Source organism: Bos indicus x Bos taurus, chromosome 24, assembly GCF_003369695.1.
Source record: "Bos indicus x Bos taurus breed Angus x Brahman F1 hybrid chromosome 24, Bos_hybrid_MaternalHap_v2.0, whole genome shotgun sequence".
Classification (NCBI taxonomy): domain Eukaryota; kingdom Metazoa; phylum Chordata; class Mammalia; order Artiodactyla; family Bovidae; genus Bos; species Bos indicus x Bos taurus.
Window position 1 is genome coordinate 53,880,252 of NC_040099.1, and position 18,128 is coordinate 53,898,379.

At 37.5% G+C, this 18,128-nt stretch overlaps 1 protein-coding gene across 4 annotated transcripts in view; it reads left to right on the forward strand.

Annotated features, from left to right (window-relative positions):
- Positions 1-42: 42 nt before the first annotated feature.
- The window catches only part of C24H18orf54 (chromosome 24 C18orf54 homolog), a 48,578-nt gene continuing 30,492 nt past the window's right edge, over positions 43-18,128 (forward strand). The window contains exons 1-8 of one of the 4 annotated variants that reach the window (XM_027525805.1): positions 43-286; positions 882-978; positions 3,350-3,672; positions 4,944-5,726; positions 6,064-6,214; positions 8,866-8,968; positions 16,085-16,216; positions 16,576-16,646. In XM_027525805.1, coding sequence (XP_027381606.1) covers positions 3,396-3,672; positions 4,944-5,726; positions 6,064-6,214; positions 8,866-8,968; positions 16,085-16,216; positions 16,576-16,646 — 1,517 coding nt within the window. In that variant the 5' untranslated portion in view covers positions 43-286; positions 882-978; positions 3,350-3,395. The remainder of the gene's footprint in view (positions 287-881; positions 979-3,349; positions 3,673-4,943; positions 5,727-6,063; positions 6,215-8,865; positions 8,969-16,084; positions 16,217-16,575; positions 16,647-18,128) is intronic. The other 3 variants (XM_027525804.1, XM_027525806.1, XM_027525807.1) reach the window with 3 other exon arrangements.

The window sequence follows — 18,128 nt, forward strand, 5'->3', positions numbered from 1 at the left end:
TCCCGCCCCTCGCCCCGCCCTCTTCCGAGCACCACGCATGCGCACCGCAAGTCAGCGCCATGTTGGGTCAGTTTGAAAGCTAGCGCGGGCGTAGCCCTGGGATGTGACGGCGCAGGGAGATGCGAGCGAGCTGAGGCGGAGGCGGGGCGGCTACCCGGTCGGGATGCTTTGTCGCGTCTCCCATCCGGTGACAGCCCAAGGCTTTCAGTGGAGAGTTGTGGACGTGTGCGCTTTTCTCGTTTTTTTAAAGTTTTTTGGGCCTTCGTCGGTGAGTTCGGCCCGAACGGTGGGTGTATTTCCGAGGGGCGTCCCATTCCTTGACAGCCTGAGGGAGGGGAGGGCTAAGGGAAAGATGGCGGGGTGGGAGAGGGACGGCGTTTCCCGAGGCAAGGCGCGGGCTGACAGGCCGGGTGGGAAGCGGGCAGCTTCAAGAGGAGGGGCTCGGAATGGGATGGAGGGGGCCTGACCTGGCCCTCGGGCGCTTCCGGAGGCTGAAGCGGGCGGGGAGGGAGGCTCTCGGGCTTCGGGGGCCGCCGCCTCGCAAAGACTCAGCCCGCCCAGTCCTGTTGTCTGATAACGGTTTAGAGAAGCTGTGTCTGTGACCGCGGCGTTGGGTGGGCTGGCGGGGGATGCTGGAATCCCCGAGGGAGGTGGGTCCTAGTTCATTCAGGGGGCAGGCTTTGAACCCGAAGATGCCCCTCAGCAGGGGCGCCAGCGATCTTCGCTTTCCAGGGTCATTAAGTCTTGTTTTTGCGGCAACCACAAACACGTTCATTTTCCTAACATAAATCACAGAGCCGTTGAGTCGTTTGTTTATTATTTCCTGTGAGCTATTACCATATTGGTTGGTTAACGCTGTACGTTCTGCGTTTGAATCAAAGGTAGTTGAAACCACTGGCCACTCGTTTCAGCATTATATTCGTCGGAATGATGGATTTCCTTTTGGAGCGGCATGCTGAAGTGTTTACGGAAGAAACGGTAAGAGACAGCGAATTTGCTTCAAAATAATTCTGTGGCGAACGTGAGGAGAAGTGGGTGGATAAAGAGTGTGGTTGTGTTGGTTATTGATGCAGAATGAGGGTGCCCAGGAGTTGACTTAAATTTTCTTCTTCTGTGTACTTTTGGAAACTGCCCAGTAATAATTCAGTCGTGGGTTTTCTTTTTGCTTCTTGTGAATTAAGATAAATGTTATTACCCACTTACTGAGAACTGTAACTTAACAGCTTTCCCTTTTAGGGTTTTGTTTTTGTTTTTAAGATTTTGTAAAATAAAATATAAAATTGGTAACCTGTGCTGTGTTGGAGTAAGGGAAGAAGTGTTTGGTCAGGTTTGTCATCCAAGCAATATTTACTTGAGAAGATTTAAAATCATTAGAAAGGTGAAGAAAGGGCAAAGCTGACTTGGTCTAGCCATATCAGAACATTCAGGGAAATAACAATTATCTTACATTCTACTGATGCTTCGGTTGACTACTGTCAGCTCTGACCTTTTTCTCTTCTTAAACTGAAGACTTTCTCACTGTTCTAAAATCAAATTTGACAGCTATTGAAATTACATTAAATATTGTTATAACTTAAACATTCCCAAAATTATAACCCCCGATTGAGGGCGGGAGGAGAAGGGGACGACAGAGGATGATGGTTGGATGAATTTGAGTAAACTCAAGGAGTTGATGATGGAAGGTGAAGCCTGGCCTGCTGCAGTCCGTGGGATAGCAAAGAGTCGGACATGACTGAGTGAGTGAACTGAACTGAAACATGTTATAATACCATAGCATATGATAAGTCCTAGACATTAAGCTTTCATTTTTACTTCAGAAAATCCATGATTTGATTCTTAAAAAGAATGTCATATTATTTACTGAAGTTGTCCCTGTTCATTTGTTGCTGTTGCTGCTGCTAAGTCGCGTCAGTCGTGTCCGACTCTGTGTGACCGCATAGACGGCAGCCCACCAGACTTCCCCGTCCCTGGGATTCTCCAGGCAAGAACACTGGAGTGGGTTGCCATTTCCTTCTCCAATGCATGAAAGTGAAAAGTGAAAGTGAAGTCGCTCAGTTGTGTCCGACTTTTAGCCCTAGGGACCCCATGGACTGCAGCCCACCAGGCTCCTCCGTCCATGGGATTTTCCAGGCAAGAGTACTGGAGTGGGGTGCCAATTGCCTTCTCCGGTTCATTCTGTTACTTCTTAGGTTTTCAAATATACTGTTGTTGCTATATTAATGTAGACTGAAATTCTCTCAATTTTAATAATGGAAAAAAAGATGAGTGCATTGAGGCAATTTTTCCATACTGTTAAGTCTCCTTCGAGAGGAGGGCTGAATCTGTTTTACATGAGAATTGAAAATAGGGTAGTATCAAAAAACGAATGTCAGAAAAGGATTGTTAAAACTGCATTATTTTAGGAAAAGAACATTTTGCCAGCTTATTTCATGGTAAGACTTGCAGTTTATTTATTGATGAATATTGTAAATTGTTTGCTCAAATCTTTGGGGAAAAGGTTGCCTAAAGTTACATATTGGCATTTAAAATGTTGAAAGTGGATAATTAGTCTCCATTTTTCCTTCTTGTTTCAACTATGTCATTTGATGCCTTTTAAAAATTTATCAGGCTCCTACTGTGTGTAGTGTATGGTGGGCTTATGAGTTCAACAGTATTTTGTATAGGGGAATGTTATGTATTATGATGTCATAGAGTGTATGAGCATAAGAAAAGACTACGTCAGTAGTTTACAGGACTTTAAAAAAAGTGAGTATTCTTCCCTTGACACTTTCTATATAGTCTTAGATGATTTTTTAAAAAATGTATTTGTTTTTAGTTGGAGGATAATTACAATATTGTGTTGGTTTCTGCCATATCAACATGAATCAGCCATACATATGTCCCCTCCTTCTTAAATCCCCTCCCACCTTCCACCCCACCCCATCCCATACCTCTAGGTTATCACAGAGCAGCAGATCTGAGCTCCCTGCATCATTCATCAGATAATTTTTGTATATATAATTCCTAGCATATATTAGGTGCTCAATACATGGAGAAGGAAATGGCAGCCCACTCCAGTATTCTTGACTGGAGAATCCCATAGACGGAGGAGTTTGGTGGGCTACAGTGCATGGGTCCCAAAGAGTCGGACACGACTGAGCGACTTCACTTCACATGTTTTCTAAATCGACGATGAAAGAATTTACAGTAATTAAAATGGAAAATATATAATGTGCATTGCCTAAAAATAATGTATAGATAATGAGTTTTGTTTTGTAATGTTGTAAAAAGTTTATACAAATTTAGTAGTTTCTCTGTGTGTGGCCTATTATTTTAATTGGAACTTTAATCTTTTCTTTTTGTATTATAGTTGCTTTTAGGAGAAATGAATAGAAATCACCAATTTTGAGGAAGCCATGGCAAAATCAGATACAAAACACAGAGTTTGTTCTCGGCAATCTTCAGTATCTTCTCTGTTAAGCTGCAACCTGAGTGGCAGTAATTCCTCTAACTCTGGCTCTTTTCAGTATAAGGATAAACTGTACAGTTCTGCATCTCAGGCTCTACAGGCCTATATTGATGATTTTGATCTAAGCCAAATGTGTCTTGGTGCAAGCACTGGAAAGATTAACATTGATAAATGTTCTGCTAATATGCCGGAATTCTCCAACTACATTTGTAAACCAAACAATGGTATGCTTTTATCCTTTGTTTTCTTTTTACCTATTAATTTAAAGAATTTTGAGAGATGTATAGTAGTCTTAGAAAATTAGATGCTTTATTTTGTTCTTTTGGAATAAAAAATGACTTGTAATGTTGAGATCTGTATATATTTCTTAAATGATTCTGTGATTTTTGGTTCTCTGGAGTTTTGGGGTAAAGATCCTCTTTTAACTTTGGAGTAGAAGCTCATAAAATGCAACTAGTAATAGCAGATGGCTGATTCTAAACCCTTAAGCCATTCTGTTACAGTGTAATGGACAGAGCATTGACTTGGTGGTTCTAGCTTTCATTACCTAGCTTAATGACTTTAAGCAAATCTCAGCCTTTCAGAATTTATACTTGATCAGTTCAGTTGAGAGGATAGGGCTGTATTAGTCTTCTTATCTGTATTCTGTGGGGCAGTAACATTCACAGGATGTTAAGGATTTTTCCTTGGTCAGAGGTCCATTGGGGCTTCCCTGGTGGATCAGTTGGTAAAGATTCCACCTGCAATGCGCGAGACTTGGGTTCCATCCCTTGCTTGAGAAGATCCCCTGGAAGAGGACATGGCAACCCACTCCACTGTTCTTGCCTAGAGAATCCCCGTGGACAGAGGAGCCTGGCAGGCTGCAGTCCATGGGGTTGCTAAGAGTCGGACACAACTGAGTGACTAAGCACAGCACAGCACGGTATCGAGGTCCGTGAAGACAAGTTTGGAAAATGCATCTGTTGATAACCCAGTTAACACTTGACTGACCCCTAGGGTGAAAAAAGTTTACATCAACTGTTAGAAAAAAGTGGGCAGTATATTCCAGAAGAGGAGAATTAGAACAGCTGTTCTGTGCGTGTGAATGCTATTTCAGGGTTAGCAAGCAAGAAAGCAAATTATTTTTTCACCTAGTTGAATGACTTGTTTTTTTTCCTGTGTTGAAGCCAGTTGAGTGACCAGTATTCATGTGAGTGTATTAGTGCATTGGGTGTGTCTAGATGAAGAAACTGTAAATTAAAGAATATGAAAATATTTAGGAGGCTGGAAAGCAAAAAGTGTAGCAAGTAGTTAAATTGAAGACATATGAAGGAAAAAAATCATATCCAGTTACATCAACCTATACCTTTCAGGCTTTTAATCAAAGCTTGAGTAAAGATTAAGGAAAAACAGCAAACATGATTCTTAATTCTTAATTCTCATTTACTGTTGAATGTTATGAAGTATTTTTATATGTGATACAGGAAGATAAACAGAATTCTTCTTTGTTTTTCAGCTTTTGAAAATCTTGATGACAAAAGACATTTATCCTTATCCTATAGAGGACAAACTCTTAATGACATAGACTCCATTAGTCTAACAACTGATGATCTATTAAAGCTTCCAGCAGATGGATCATTTTCTTTCACTTATTTTGGATCAGGTCACGGAAGTAGCAAGAAAAACAGGAAACATATTGGAAGACTGAGTTCATCTGACAGAGAAAAGAAGCAGAATTTTCAAGAACCAGCTGCTCTCCAGGGCAAGGATAACTTAGTTACCCCACTTGTATACACAAATATAAAAGGAAGGCAATGTGGTAGGCTAAAAAACCCAAAACTCATGAATAAGGCTAATAAAAGCGTTTCTGTACCATCTTTATCTTTTTCCAAAAAATTATCTTTTAGGGAGAGTTCAGAACACAATCTTGAAAAGAATTACCCAAGATGGCTCACTAGCCAGAAGTCTGACCTTAATATTTCAGGGATAACTAGTATACCGGACTTCAAGTACCCAGTCTGGCTCTACAATCAAGACTTGTTACCTGATACAGATAGTCAAAGAATACATCAAATGTCTAAAGAAGATCAATGTTCTCCGAGGCATAGTTACCAGGCACAAAGAACTTCTCGGCTAATGAATAAATTAGATTGTTTTGAATATTCTTTTGAACCTTCATGCATTTCACATTCCTTGAGTGAGGATAAAGGATTACTGAATGAATATAAATGTGGTCCTGAACCTAGCCGTTGTCTGTGTGAGAATCTGCTTCTTCCAGGATCCAAAAAGCCATTCAGTGGTAATTGTTTTGTTTTTTGTGTTTTTACTGTTTTTAAGAACCAAAGAAAGTGCTGTAAATTTGATGTAGTATCTAGGATCTGTTATATTCTTGATGGAATGCTCAAGTGATATTTTTGTTTTGAACTCTTATCACCTTTATTTATGTAGTATTCTGTGACTAGAAAAATGTCTTATTTTTTTCTTTGTGTCACAACAAATGTTACATTTTAACATAGCTTGCTATTGTGGATATGTTTATATTCCAAATAATGTAAATTCTTGTTGCCTTTATAAGATTTTACTATGCTTTGCATTTATTTCTTTTCTTGAATAATTAATGTAATCTTTTAAATTAGGTGACAAAATTGAATTGCTTATCCTGAAGGCCAAGAGAAATCTAGAGCATTGTACTGAAGAGTTACCAAAGACTATGAAAAAGGATGACAGTCCTTGTTCATTAGATAAACTTGAAGCGGAAAGATCATGGGAAAATATTCCTGTTACTTTGTAAGTTAAAATGCAGCATTCAGTTTTCCAAATGAAGAATGCCATGTGCACATCTGGTTTCATCTTTAAGTAACTTAATGATAATTAACAATGGTAGTATCATGGTATTTTTATAGAGCATAACTTTCAGTGTTGTTTGCTTTAGATCGCATTTTTCATTAGTTACCACAAGAAGGTGGTAACTTTAGGTACCTTATATAACTTTTGTTTTTGTTACATGATCCTTTCGTTGCACTATCAAATATTGATATATGTTTAATAGGGATTAGAACCAAAAGCAACTCTTTTGCAAATGGAGAAGGCTATTAAAATTTTACTACTTTCTTTTTTCACTTTTAAGTTTTATCTCCCTCTATATTCTCTATATTTTAGAATATTCATTTCTCTTCATTTACATTTTAATATTTTTCAATCATTATTTTCCATAAATGATGGTAGAATTTTTGTATAGTAAATGTTTGAAGTTTCTAAGAGTGTTTTCATTTGTGTGCTAAACCTCTCTGTGATATAGTTGCTCAGAATAATTTAAAAAGTGTTTACCCATGAATGTGAGCGTAGAGGAAGAATCTAGGAAAGCTTCTTTTCTCAGTGATATTAATTCCATGTCAGAAATGCATTCTTTGTAATCCTAAATCCTGTCCTAGGCTCTGATAATTTAATATCTTCAATTGTCTAAACCTTCATTCTGTTCAGAGTTTATTTTCTGACTCCTTTAATTACTTCTCAGTTGAGCATCTTATTTTCTTAAATGTGGACGTTGACTGTAATTGCAGTTTAGAATCTTGATTCTGTCATTTCCTTGCTGAGATTTTGTACAGGTTGCTTCTACTTTGGGGTTCTGAGGATTCAGTTGACTAGAAAATAAATATAAGGTACTTAGGACAGTTTCTGATTTATGACGCTCCCTTGTAAATTGTAATAGTGGTGGTGATCATCCAGAATATTTTTTGTTTGTTCAGCTTCATTTCTCAACTGTTGGTTCATTAATGTGTTTAAAAAAAAACACACAAAAAAACTAGGATTAATAATTAGTTCACTTAATTCTTACAGTTCTCTTATTTTTCATATTTACTAATTTCTTATTTTCTTATCAGTTGGTTGTATTGTGTCTGTATTTGTAAAATCCTATAGGGTGAGCAAATATCAGAGGTGTTTAAATTGAGTAAAATTTTTGAATATACTAAATGTATTTTGTAATTAGATACTATGACTTCTGACTTGTATAATTATCATTAATGGTTTGCCCTAGTTCACTTTCATGCATTGGAGAAGGAAATGGCAACCCACTCCAGTGTTCTTGCCTGGAGAATCCCAGACGCGGGGGAGCCTGGTGGGCTGCTGTCTATGGGGTCGCACAGAGTCGGATACGACTGAAGCGACTTAGCAGCAGCAGCAGTACCATCATATTATGATGGATATGTTTTACATAAAATTATTGATGGTGTGATAAGATATAGATCTGACTTCATTGTGATATTGATAAATTATTAATCTGTCATTAAAAACAAAATTGACTAGGTAATAGTGTGCTAAAAGAATAACCACAGCCAGAAAATTGTTTTTGTTTTTTTGGTTTAACTTTCTGTAATAGAAAATGTCAAACACATACAAAAGTAGAGGAATAGTATGATAAATCCATATGTCCAGCACTCATTTTTTTATAATCAGATAAATGCTTTTTTGATGATAGTTGGTGGATGTACAAACTCTTTGGTAAAGAATGGGAGGAAAAACTACTTGGGAACAAGAAAAAGTTCGTAGTAAATTACAAATCAGATGAGTGAATAATGAAGAACTGCTAATTACTGAGAAAAAAATTTGCATTATGATGTTTAAGTGTTTTAAGAGTCTTAGATATGTGACACTTGAGTTAGAAACACATACTGATATATAAATGAGAGAGAGAGAATGAGTTTATTCTCTGCAGCTAATGGAATTTTGTTTTGAGAAAATATTTACTTTTGCTAGGGATGTACTTTTCTTCCCCTTGAACAGTAAGAAAAAAACTTTTATTTATTGAACTTCTTTTAAATGTCCCAGGTATGGAGAGTTAAATTTATGTAGTGTATGAGATAAGAAGGACTGCAAATGTAGAAACTGAAGTGAAGGTAAAGTTTTGTGAAGTTATACAATGATTGGGATTGGGATTTGAACTCAGGAATTTTAATTTCAGAATTAATCCTTCTCCCACTTTAATCTGTCCTTAGTGCCAGTTTTAGAGAAGTCTTTCCTGTTGCTTTGATGTAGGAGCATGTAGTTCCATCTTAATAGAAACCTATAAATTTGTGGGGGCTTTGTGTATTAATATTGAGTGACCAAAAATGTTTAGTTGGAAAAATGTACTGCTTGTTTCAAACAAATGCGCTTTTGGAGGATACCTATATTTGAAGGCTCATTTATTTAAATAAAGACTAGTGTCTTCAGTTTCTTTATCTTTTTTCTTAAAGCTTTACAGGAGAAGCAAGGAGATAGGGCGTGATGAAGGAAGAAGTTTAGGGAGAAGATGAAGGAATTATCAAGCAACATCCATAGGAATCCTATCTATAATGGTTACTTCATGGTGACCATTTAAAATGATCACGGTCAGTTATATACTGTCTAATTTTTATCAATTGGGAACTTATATACTGTCTTGTATCCTTAAATCCTAGCAAATCTCCTGTTCCTGTTAACACTGATGATAGTCCTCAAGAAATTCCAAAGACAAAGTATGCTAATGAATTCCTTGAAGATTTTTTAAATGATGATAATCAGGTGGGTGACGTTAAATCTTTTTATCTTATTAAAGGAATATTTATGACTAATTTATAGATATTATTTTCTAAGTTACTTGGATATTATAAAACAAAAAATGGCTCAAATCCTTTCTTCCCCAGCACATATCCATGAGACCATCACTCCTAGAATTACCGATAATTTTAGTATTCTGAAGTAGAGGGACCTGGGATTGAACTCTCTGGGGAGCCTAAATTGTCATTACAGTGATTTCTTTTTTTTTTTTTTCCTGGAAAACATGTAAAACAGCACCTTACAGAGTAAATTATATTTTCCCATAGGGCAGTTGCTTATTGAGAGTTGTGTTTCTAAGATACAGTTATACATCTGTTTAATTTAAAATGAGAAATTTATCACTCAGCTTTATAAAATCAGCACATGTACATCTTGCAAGTAATCCTGAAACAAAGTGTAAATGTTTATATATGTACGTAAGGAATGATTATAATATGATTTATAATTTTAATTCATGGCTGTTGAATATTAAATACACTTTTGAGATACTGACATCTGGAAGATTTGAGAGATTGAACATTCCAGACAAAAATTAGCTAAAAATTTTAATATATATCTTTTCCTTCAGTGACATTTACTATAGAAAGTAGAGGTTGTCAGAATATGTCTGACCTTAGTGCTCTAATAAGATACTATAGTAAATGCTGGGTAAATGAAACTTAATTATCAAATATTTATTTGCCAGATAAATTTGAGTACCAAACACTTTTCTAGGAATTGTATTCCTAATGGTGAATAAGAGAAGAATCCTTGCCTCTTGGATTTTTTATTCCAAGTTGGACAGAGGAGCTATATCAAAATGAAATAGGTAATGGTGACTGAATAACAACAACAAACAGTAATGTATAAGTGCTGTGCTCAGTCATGTCTGACTCTTTGCAGCCCCATGAACTACAGCCCACCGTCTCCTCTGTTCATGGGATTTCTCAGGCAAGAATACTGGAGTGGGTTGCCATTTCCTACTCCAGGGGATCTTCCCAACCCAGGGATTGAACCTGTGTCTCCTGCATTGGCAGATGGATTCTTTACACCATTGTGCCACCTGGGAAGCCCGTGTATAAAGGAGAGTCTTACACATGTTGTTAAGAAAAACTGATTGAGATAGAGAAACGAGGGCAGAGAAATTTTAGCTGGAGTGGGCGGGAACGGCCTCTCTTGTGAGGTGATGTTTGCATCAAAACCTAAAATGTGTGGAATAGAACTGTCTTATGATCCAGCAATCCCACTGCTGGGCATACACACTGAGGAAACCAGAAGGGAAAGAGACACGTGTACCCCATGTTCATCACAGCACTGTTTATAATAGCCAGGACATGGAAGCAACCTAGATGTCCATCAGCAGATGAATGGATAAGAAAGCTGTGGTACATATACACAATGGAATATTACTCAGCCATTAAAAAGAATACATTTGAATCAGTTCTAATGAGGTGGATGAAACTGGAGCCTATTATAGAGAGTGAAGTAAGCCAGAAGGAAAAACACCAATACAGTATACTAACGCATATATATGGAAGTTAGAAAGATGGTAACAATAACCCTGTGTACGAGAGAGCAAAAGAGACACTGATGTATAGAACAGTCTTATGGACTCTGTGGGAGAGGGAGAGGGTGGGAAGATTTGGGAGAATGGCATTGAAACATGTAAAATATCATGTATGAAACGAGATGCCAGTCCAGGTTCAATGCACGATACTGGATGCTTGGGGCTAGTGCACTGGGACGACCCAGAGGGATGGTATGGGGAGGGAGGAGGGAGGAGGGTTCAGGATGGGGAACACATGTATACCTGTGGTGGATTCATTTTGATATTTGGCAAAACTAATACAATTATGTAAAGTTTAAAAATAAAATAAAATTTAAAAAAACCTAAAATGAGTGAGTAAGTCACACATGTACTTGTAGGGAAATAACTTTTCATTTAGAGGGAATCGTTAAGTGCAGAAACCCCAAGGCAGAAAAATGTTCAAGGAAAATCAGAGTCCAGTCAGTGTAGCTCAGTCAGAATGAGCAAGGAAGAATGGTTAAGAGATAAGATGGTAACCAGGAGTCAGATCGTGTAGGTATGTAAGCAATGGAATGAAAATTTTACATTGTAAATGTGATGAAAAGTGCGTGGAGTACTGTGGAGGAATGAAATGATCAGATCTACATTTTAAAATATAAAGTGGCAGTGGTATGGAACATAGACTTGAGAGGAGCTGGGGAAGGACAAGGAACACAGTTAGGAGGCTTTAGCCATCTTCCATAATAGGGACTGTAAAGGCTTGGGTTAGGTGGGAGCGTTAGAAGTGGTCAGAAATAGTTAGACTTGTGATGTGTTCTTAAGGTGACTGGGTAGGGTGGAGACAGAAGATTCAAAGGGTGAGTCCCAGATGTTTGAGCCAAACAACTAAAGCAGTGGGTGGTGCAGTTTACTTAGTTGAAGTGAACCCTGGTAAAGGAACAGATCTGCGTAAATTTTGTAAAGTTTGAGATGGGTGACCATTAAATACTAACCAGCCAATTCCTTTTCTTCTGCCTTTACACACACACCACCTCACTACCACTGTGTTTTTTAATTTTTAAATAGTTTTAAATTTATAGAAGGTTGCAAAAATAATACAGATAGTTCCTGTCACCCTTCTTTCAGCTTCCCTAATGTTAACATCTCACTGACCATAGTGTAATTTTCACATTGGCATAATACTGTTACTAAAACCACAGACCATATTCTGATTTCACCACTTTTCCTGCCAGTGTCCTGTTGCAAGATGTAGCATTGCATTTAGTTGCCGTATCTCCTCAGTCTGCTTCAGTCTTGACAATTCCTCAGTCTTGTCTGTCATGATCTTGATACTTTTGAAGACTTAATGGTCAGTTGGTTTTTTCCTGTAGATTGTTCCTCAGTGGGGTTTATCTGACGTTTTCTCATGATGAGAATGGGGTCATGAATTTTTAGCAAGAATGCAACAGAAATCATGCTGTGCCCTTCTCAGTGCATCATATCAGAGGGGTCATGATGTCATTGATAATATTGATAATGTGTCTTAATTCAGGCTGCTGTAGCAAATATGCCATAGACCAGATGGCTTAACAGCAGACATTTGTTTCTCACGTTTGTGGAGGCTGAGAAGTTCAGATGAAGGTGTCTGGTGAGATCCTGCTTCCTTGTTTTCAGGTGGCCATCTTCTTGTATCCTCATGTGGAGAGAGCAGAGAGGGAACAAGCTTTCTGTGTCTTTTCTGTAAGTGCACTAATCCTGCTCGTGAGAATTCCACCTTCGTGACGTAGTTACTTCATAGAAGCCCCTCCAAGTGCCGTTATGTTGGGATTAATTCAAATTGCACATTTGAATTGTAGGGGGCACACACATTCAGTCCAGAGCAGTATACTGATATGATAATATGTAATTATCGTTGAAATTTATTTTTTATATTTATTTATAGATAATTTATATTTATTATAGATAAAACTATAATAATATGTTAGTACTGGTGATATTAGTCTTGAACATATGGTGCCTACTGGCTTTCTCTAGTAAAATTAGAGTTTCCCCTTGTAATTAATAAATATCTTAGGGGAGATGCTGTGAGACTGTGCAAGTATTAATAGTCTCAAGCTTCCATCCACTGTTTTTAGCATCATTGGTGGATCTTGTTTTTTGTCTGAATTATTAGTTGAAATTCTTGTGTAATGAGCTCTTCCTCCCCATTTATTAAACTGTTTTTATTGGGACTCAGATTTTTTTAAAACTTTTTATTTTATATTGGGGTATAGCTGATTAACAATTTTGTGAAAGTTTCAGGTGAACGGCAAAGGGACTCAGCCATATATATACGTATCCATTCTCCCCCAAATTCCCCTCCCAGCAGAGTTCTATGTGCTGTACAGTAGGTCCTTGTTGGTTATCTATTTTAAATAGATAGTGTGTACATGTCCATCCAAACTCCCTAACTATCCTTTCCCCCCAACATCCTCTCCCTCAACCCCCCTAGCAATCATAAGTTCATTCTCTAAATCTGGGGACTCACAGATACTTAATTCTAGGTTTGAAAGAAAGAAAAGTGAAAGTGAAGTTGCTCAGTCGTGTCCAACTCTTTGTTATCCCATGGACTATAACCTGCCAGGCTCCTTTGTCCGTGGGATTTTCCAAGCAAGAAAATTGGAATGGGTTGCCATTTCCTTCTCCAGGGGATCTTCCCTACCCAGGGATCAAACCTGGATCTCCCACACTGCAGGCAGACTCTTTACTGTCTGAGCTACCAGGGAAGCCTGGTATTATTTTCTAGGTTTACAATATAATAATATTATTTTGCTGCTTAAATTGTTCCAGTTTAGGCCGTAAGAGTTGCTTCAGGTTGGCTCTTGTATCCTTTCGACATGTCCCTATCATTTTTTGAGGACTTCTTTGAGGAGCCATGGTTTCTTTTTATTTGGAAACTGTGTTTAGAAACTAAGATCTAGGCACGAGTTGTGCTTATTGCTCCTGGGTTCTTTATGCTAGATTTTCTCAGCAGGCAGACTTAGAAAACATGTTTACTAACCCACATTCATGTATATATGTTTCTATATCTATTTACATATGTATTAATATATTTTATGTCTAGGTATAAAATCATGAGTTTATACTAATACTAATTCCAGTTCAATACCACAGTATTAGTTTTAGCCCTTTCTGTTCTTTATTTATAACTTCTTTCTCCTCTGGTAAGAATCTTTGCTCTTATTATCTATAATAGATTTACTTGTTTTTTTCAGTCTTAGCATATGCATAGTTTCAGAATTGCTGTAAGAAATAGATTTACTAGCTAAGTTATATTGGAGAAGGCAATGGCGCCCCACTCCAGTACTCTTGCCTGGAAAATCCCATGGATGGAGGAGCCTGGTGGGCTGCGGTCCATGGGGTCACTAGGAGTCGGACACGACTGAGCAACTTCACTTTCACTTTTCACTTTCATGCGTTGGAGAAGGAAATGGCAACCCACTCCAGTGTTCTTGCCTGGAGAATCCCAGGGACAGGGGAGCCTGGTGGGCTGCCGTTTATGGGGTCGCACAGAGTTGGACACGACTGATGCAACTTAGCAACAGCAGCAGCTAAGTTATATTGTTTATGTGTGATTCTCTTTGTCTTTGGGGCTTCCTTAGTAGCTCAGACAGTAAAGCGTCTGCCTGCAATGGAGGAGACCTCGGTTTGATTCCTGGGTCGGGAAAATCGCCTGGAGAAGGAAATGGCAACCCACTCCAGTATTCTTGCCTGGAGAATTCCATGGACAGAGGAGCCTGGTGGGCTGTAGTTCATGGGGTCTCAAAGAGTTGGACACGACTGAGCGACTAACACACACACACTTTTTGTCTTTAGCCCTATGATATCGAAAGTATTCTTTAACAAAGTTACCTTGGTTAATTATTTTCTGCTCAACTCCTTTCAGTGTGGTCATGTTGTTCATTTGTAATATTGTTAGGTCATTTTTTAATTGTGTAAATTGGGTTATTCCCACATTTTGTGTGGTTTAAATGGTTGTTTCTTGAATATGTGAAACAGTACTACAGTTCTAAGAGTCAAAGCTATACCAAAAGACGTACTCAGAGGCATTCACTCCCAGGATTTAATGCCAAGTCTCAGAACAAATTCTGTCAAACGTACTGAACAGCATTTATTAAACATTCATTCATGAATGACACATAACAGTTCATATAATCTGTTTTTTTAGTTTTCTTGTTTTTGGTACTCTGACTACAGTTTTGCCTGAAAAGTTCACTCAAGGCAGACACCAAATTTCAGAGGCAAGCCTTTGTAACTTTTATGGTTAGCATTAGGCAGCTAGAATTTCTTCTAAACCAGTGACTGGATGCAGATCATTTAGCGATAACGCCTCAAGTGCTGTCTCCAGGGTTGTAGGAGTATAAACCAAACTGAATCCTTATGCTGTTTCTTTTTCTTCTTTTTTAAAATTTTGCTAAAGTATTCATAATATTTTGACCATTTTTAAGGGTATAGTATATAGTTCTGTGCAGTAAGTATCTTTACATTGTTGTGTACCCATCAGCTCTATCTGTTGCTAGGACTTTTTCATCTTTACCCACTGAAACTGTACTCATTAAACACTTAACTACCCATGCCTGTTTACCCCCATGCCTGTTTACTACCCTCTGCTGGCACCGTTCTACTTTCTCTTGATAAAGTTGATTATTCTGGAAACCACGTATGTTTTAGTCTGCTGAGGCTGCCATAACAAAATGCCATAGGCTAGGTGGCTTAAACAATAGATACTCAGTTCTCACGGTTTTGGAGGCGAAATTATCTCAGATCAAGATGCTAACTTATTATTTTACTGGTAAAGGCCCTTTCCCTAACTTGCAGACAAACCACCTTCCCACTGTGTCCTCACATGGCCTTTCCTTGGTCTCTTCATCCTATGGTTATCAGGATCCCACCTTTATGACCTCGCTTAACTTAATTACCTCCTTATAGCCCTGTCTCTCAATACAGCCACATTCAGTTAGGTTTCATCATGAATTTCGGGGGTGGGGTGGGGTGGTGGGTGTGGGAAAGGACACAAATTCAATCCATAGCATAGTATAAGATGATCATATTTTTCTTTTTGTTATCGACTTATTTCATTTAGTGTAATGTCCTCAAGGTTCACCCATGTTGTATCAGAATTTCCTTTCTTTCTTAGAATGAAGAGTACACCATTGTGTATTTGAAATGCTAGTTCTTGTTCAGTTGATATGAGCTTCATTTACACAGTTGAAAGTAGCATGTTGGCTTACCTGCTTCTAAGGCCCTTTCACTTGTAAAAATCTATGATTTTAAATGTGGTAAATGAATGTGTTGCAAATGTAAACATGCACCATTCATTGTAAAAGAACAAGGACTACAAAGAATTTGCCAGCATTTTAATGATTGTCTTTAAGTGACTCCGTCTGGGTACTGGGTAAGAGGAGGTTGAGTTACAGTTTTGATTTGGTAAAACACTTTATTGACATGTATTATTTGGATTTTGCATTAATTTTATATTGTGGTGAAATAAGGCAGAATATAACTTTTCCCCTTAAGACTTTGAGTGGTTTATCATTCATGTGTTTTAACTTTAGAGCTGTACCCTTTCTGGAGGGAAACATCATGGACCTGTTGAAGCCCTGAAGCAAATGTTATTTAATCTTCAGGCAGTGCAAGAAAGTTTCAATCAGAATAAAACTGCAGAGCCAAAAGGAGAAATTAAACAAGTAAGCATAAACTTAATTTATGAATTGAAATTTATGAATGTGAATTGAGATCTGTGAAGGATACGATTTCCTCCTAGATCTTTTTGTAGTTTTTCCCTCTAGTTTTATGTTAATAAGCATGGTATATAGTGAACAAACATTTAGAGGCATACTTTAGGACCGTTGCAAAATAAAGTTATATTTTTAGAATTAAAAGTATATATATTTAAGCTTTACTGAAAATTATTTACTAGATTTATTTCCTTGGGAATACAGATGATATTTTTAATGTGTTCTTATTAATCACATATTAAATAGCATTTGTTTGTAATTATATAATATTTTTACTATTTCATTATATTTGGTGTTTTCAATAATAGATCTCAGAGGATGATCTCTCTAAAGTACAGTTGAAGGAAAGTATGGCTCCTATTACTAGGTCACTTCAAAAGTAAGTGTTCTCTGTTAATTTCTGAGTATGTTATGAATACAAATCTGTTTTAGTCATTGCTTTGATTTAAATCAGAAGGTTACAGGATGGAATTAAGTAGCTCTAAGAAGGAAGACATGTACTAGGTATATTTAAGCTTCCTGGAGCATGTTGTTTAATCCTGAGACTTTTCTCTTAAATGTGTGCTATTTTCTATTTAAAATATTCTTATGGCTTAATGAGATAACTGTGGACACTTAAAATACAATAGATGTGAATGGCTTGGAGAAGTTTTCTTTTTCCCTTCTGAGTAACATCAACAGTTTGAGAGAGCGTTGGTGTTGGCATTCTGGACGAACAGCTTGTGCTTGAAACGTGTTGTCCTGTGTTCTCTCTAGAAGAGATAAGTAATCGTATCGTTGTTTGATATGTTTCTGCAGAAATCTAAAGGGAATATAATGCTCTGGATGTAAAGATAGGTCCAGATGCCCTAAGGTGTTAATCTACTTATTTTCTTAGTTACATTATCTTAAAAGCTGGAAAGAATGCAGTTCTTTCCTATAGTCATGGTATTGATAGATGAGAAGGTTATATTTTATGGATTTGGTTGTGTGAATATGCTGCTGCTGCTGCTAAGTCACTTCAGTCGTGTCCGACTCTGTGCGACCCCATAGACGGCAGCCCACTAGGCTCCTCTGTCCCTGGGATTCTCCAGGCAAGAATACTAGAGTATGAATATGAAGTGCCCTCAAAAGATGGAATATGCAGCTTAGTAAACACTAAGATTAAAATTTTTTACTTTGTAACATTATTTTGCTTGACTATAAGTGGGCTAGACAAATACTGACTACCTTTTGTCCTTTCAGAATTGCTTAGGATTCTCTTATGTAAGGAAGCAGTGAAAAAGTGAAACCCTAGACATGTAAATTTGTAATTGTCATGAGAAAGATATGTATATCATTTTTGTTTGCATACTTTAAAAAATATGTATGAATTTCTGCCTCTATTCTGGGAAGAAATAATCCCTCTTTCTTTGTTGCTTGCCATAGTCTTGGCTGTAATGTTTCATATCTAATAGGATTCAGTGAGTAATGATACTAATAACTAACCTTTATTGAACATTTACCAAATATCAGTGTTCTTAGTGCTTTTGTATGTAATTCATGTGATTTTTACAACCCCGTGAGGTAAGTACTATTATTTGTTTCATAATACAGATCAAGTAATAAAGTAACTTGCCCAAAGCTGCCTGGCTAGTAAACAGCACTGGAATTCAAACCAGACAGATTCTACAGTCTGTGTTCCTAATACTACTCTCATTAATGATAGTGGTGCATTATCCTTTTAGTCTCCGTGCAGTGCCTCAATTGATTATCTTGGATAAAGACCTCGTTCTGCTTTAAAATTTAAAGTAGATGACCTCAAGCTTTCCACAGTTCTTAAAAACATTGATATTGAACTTGTGTCACAAGACTTAAGTGTATTTTCTGAGTTAAAGTACAT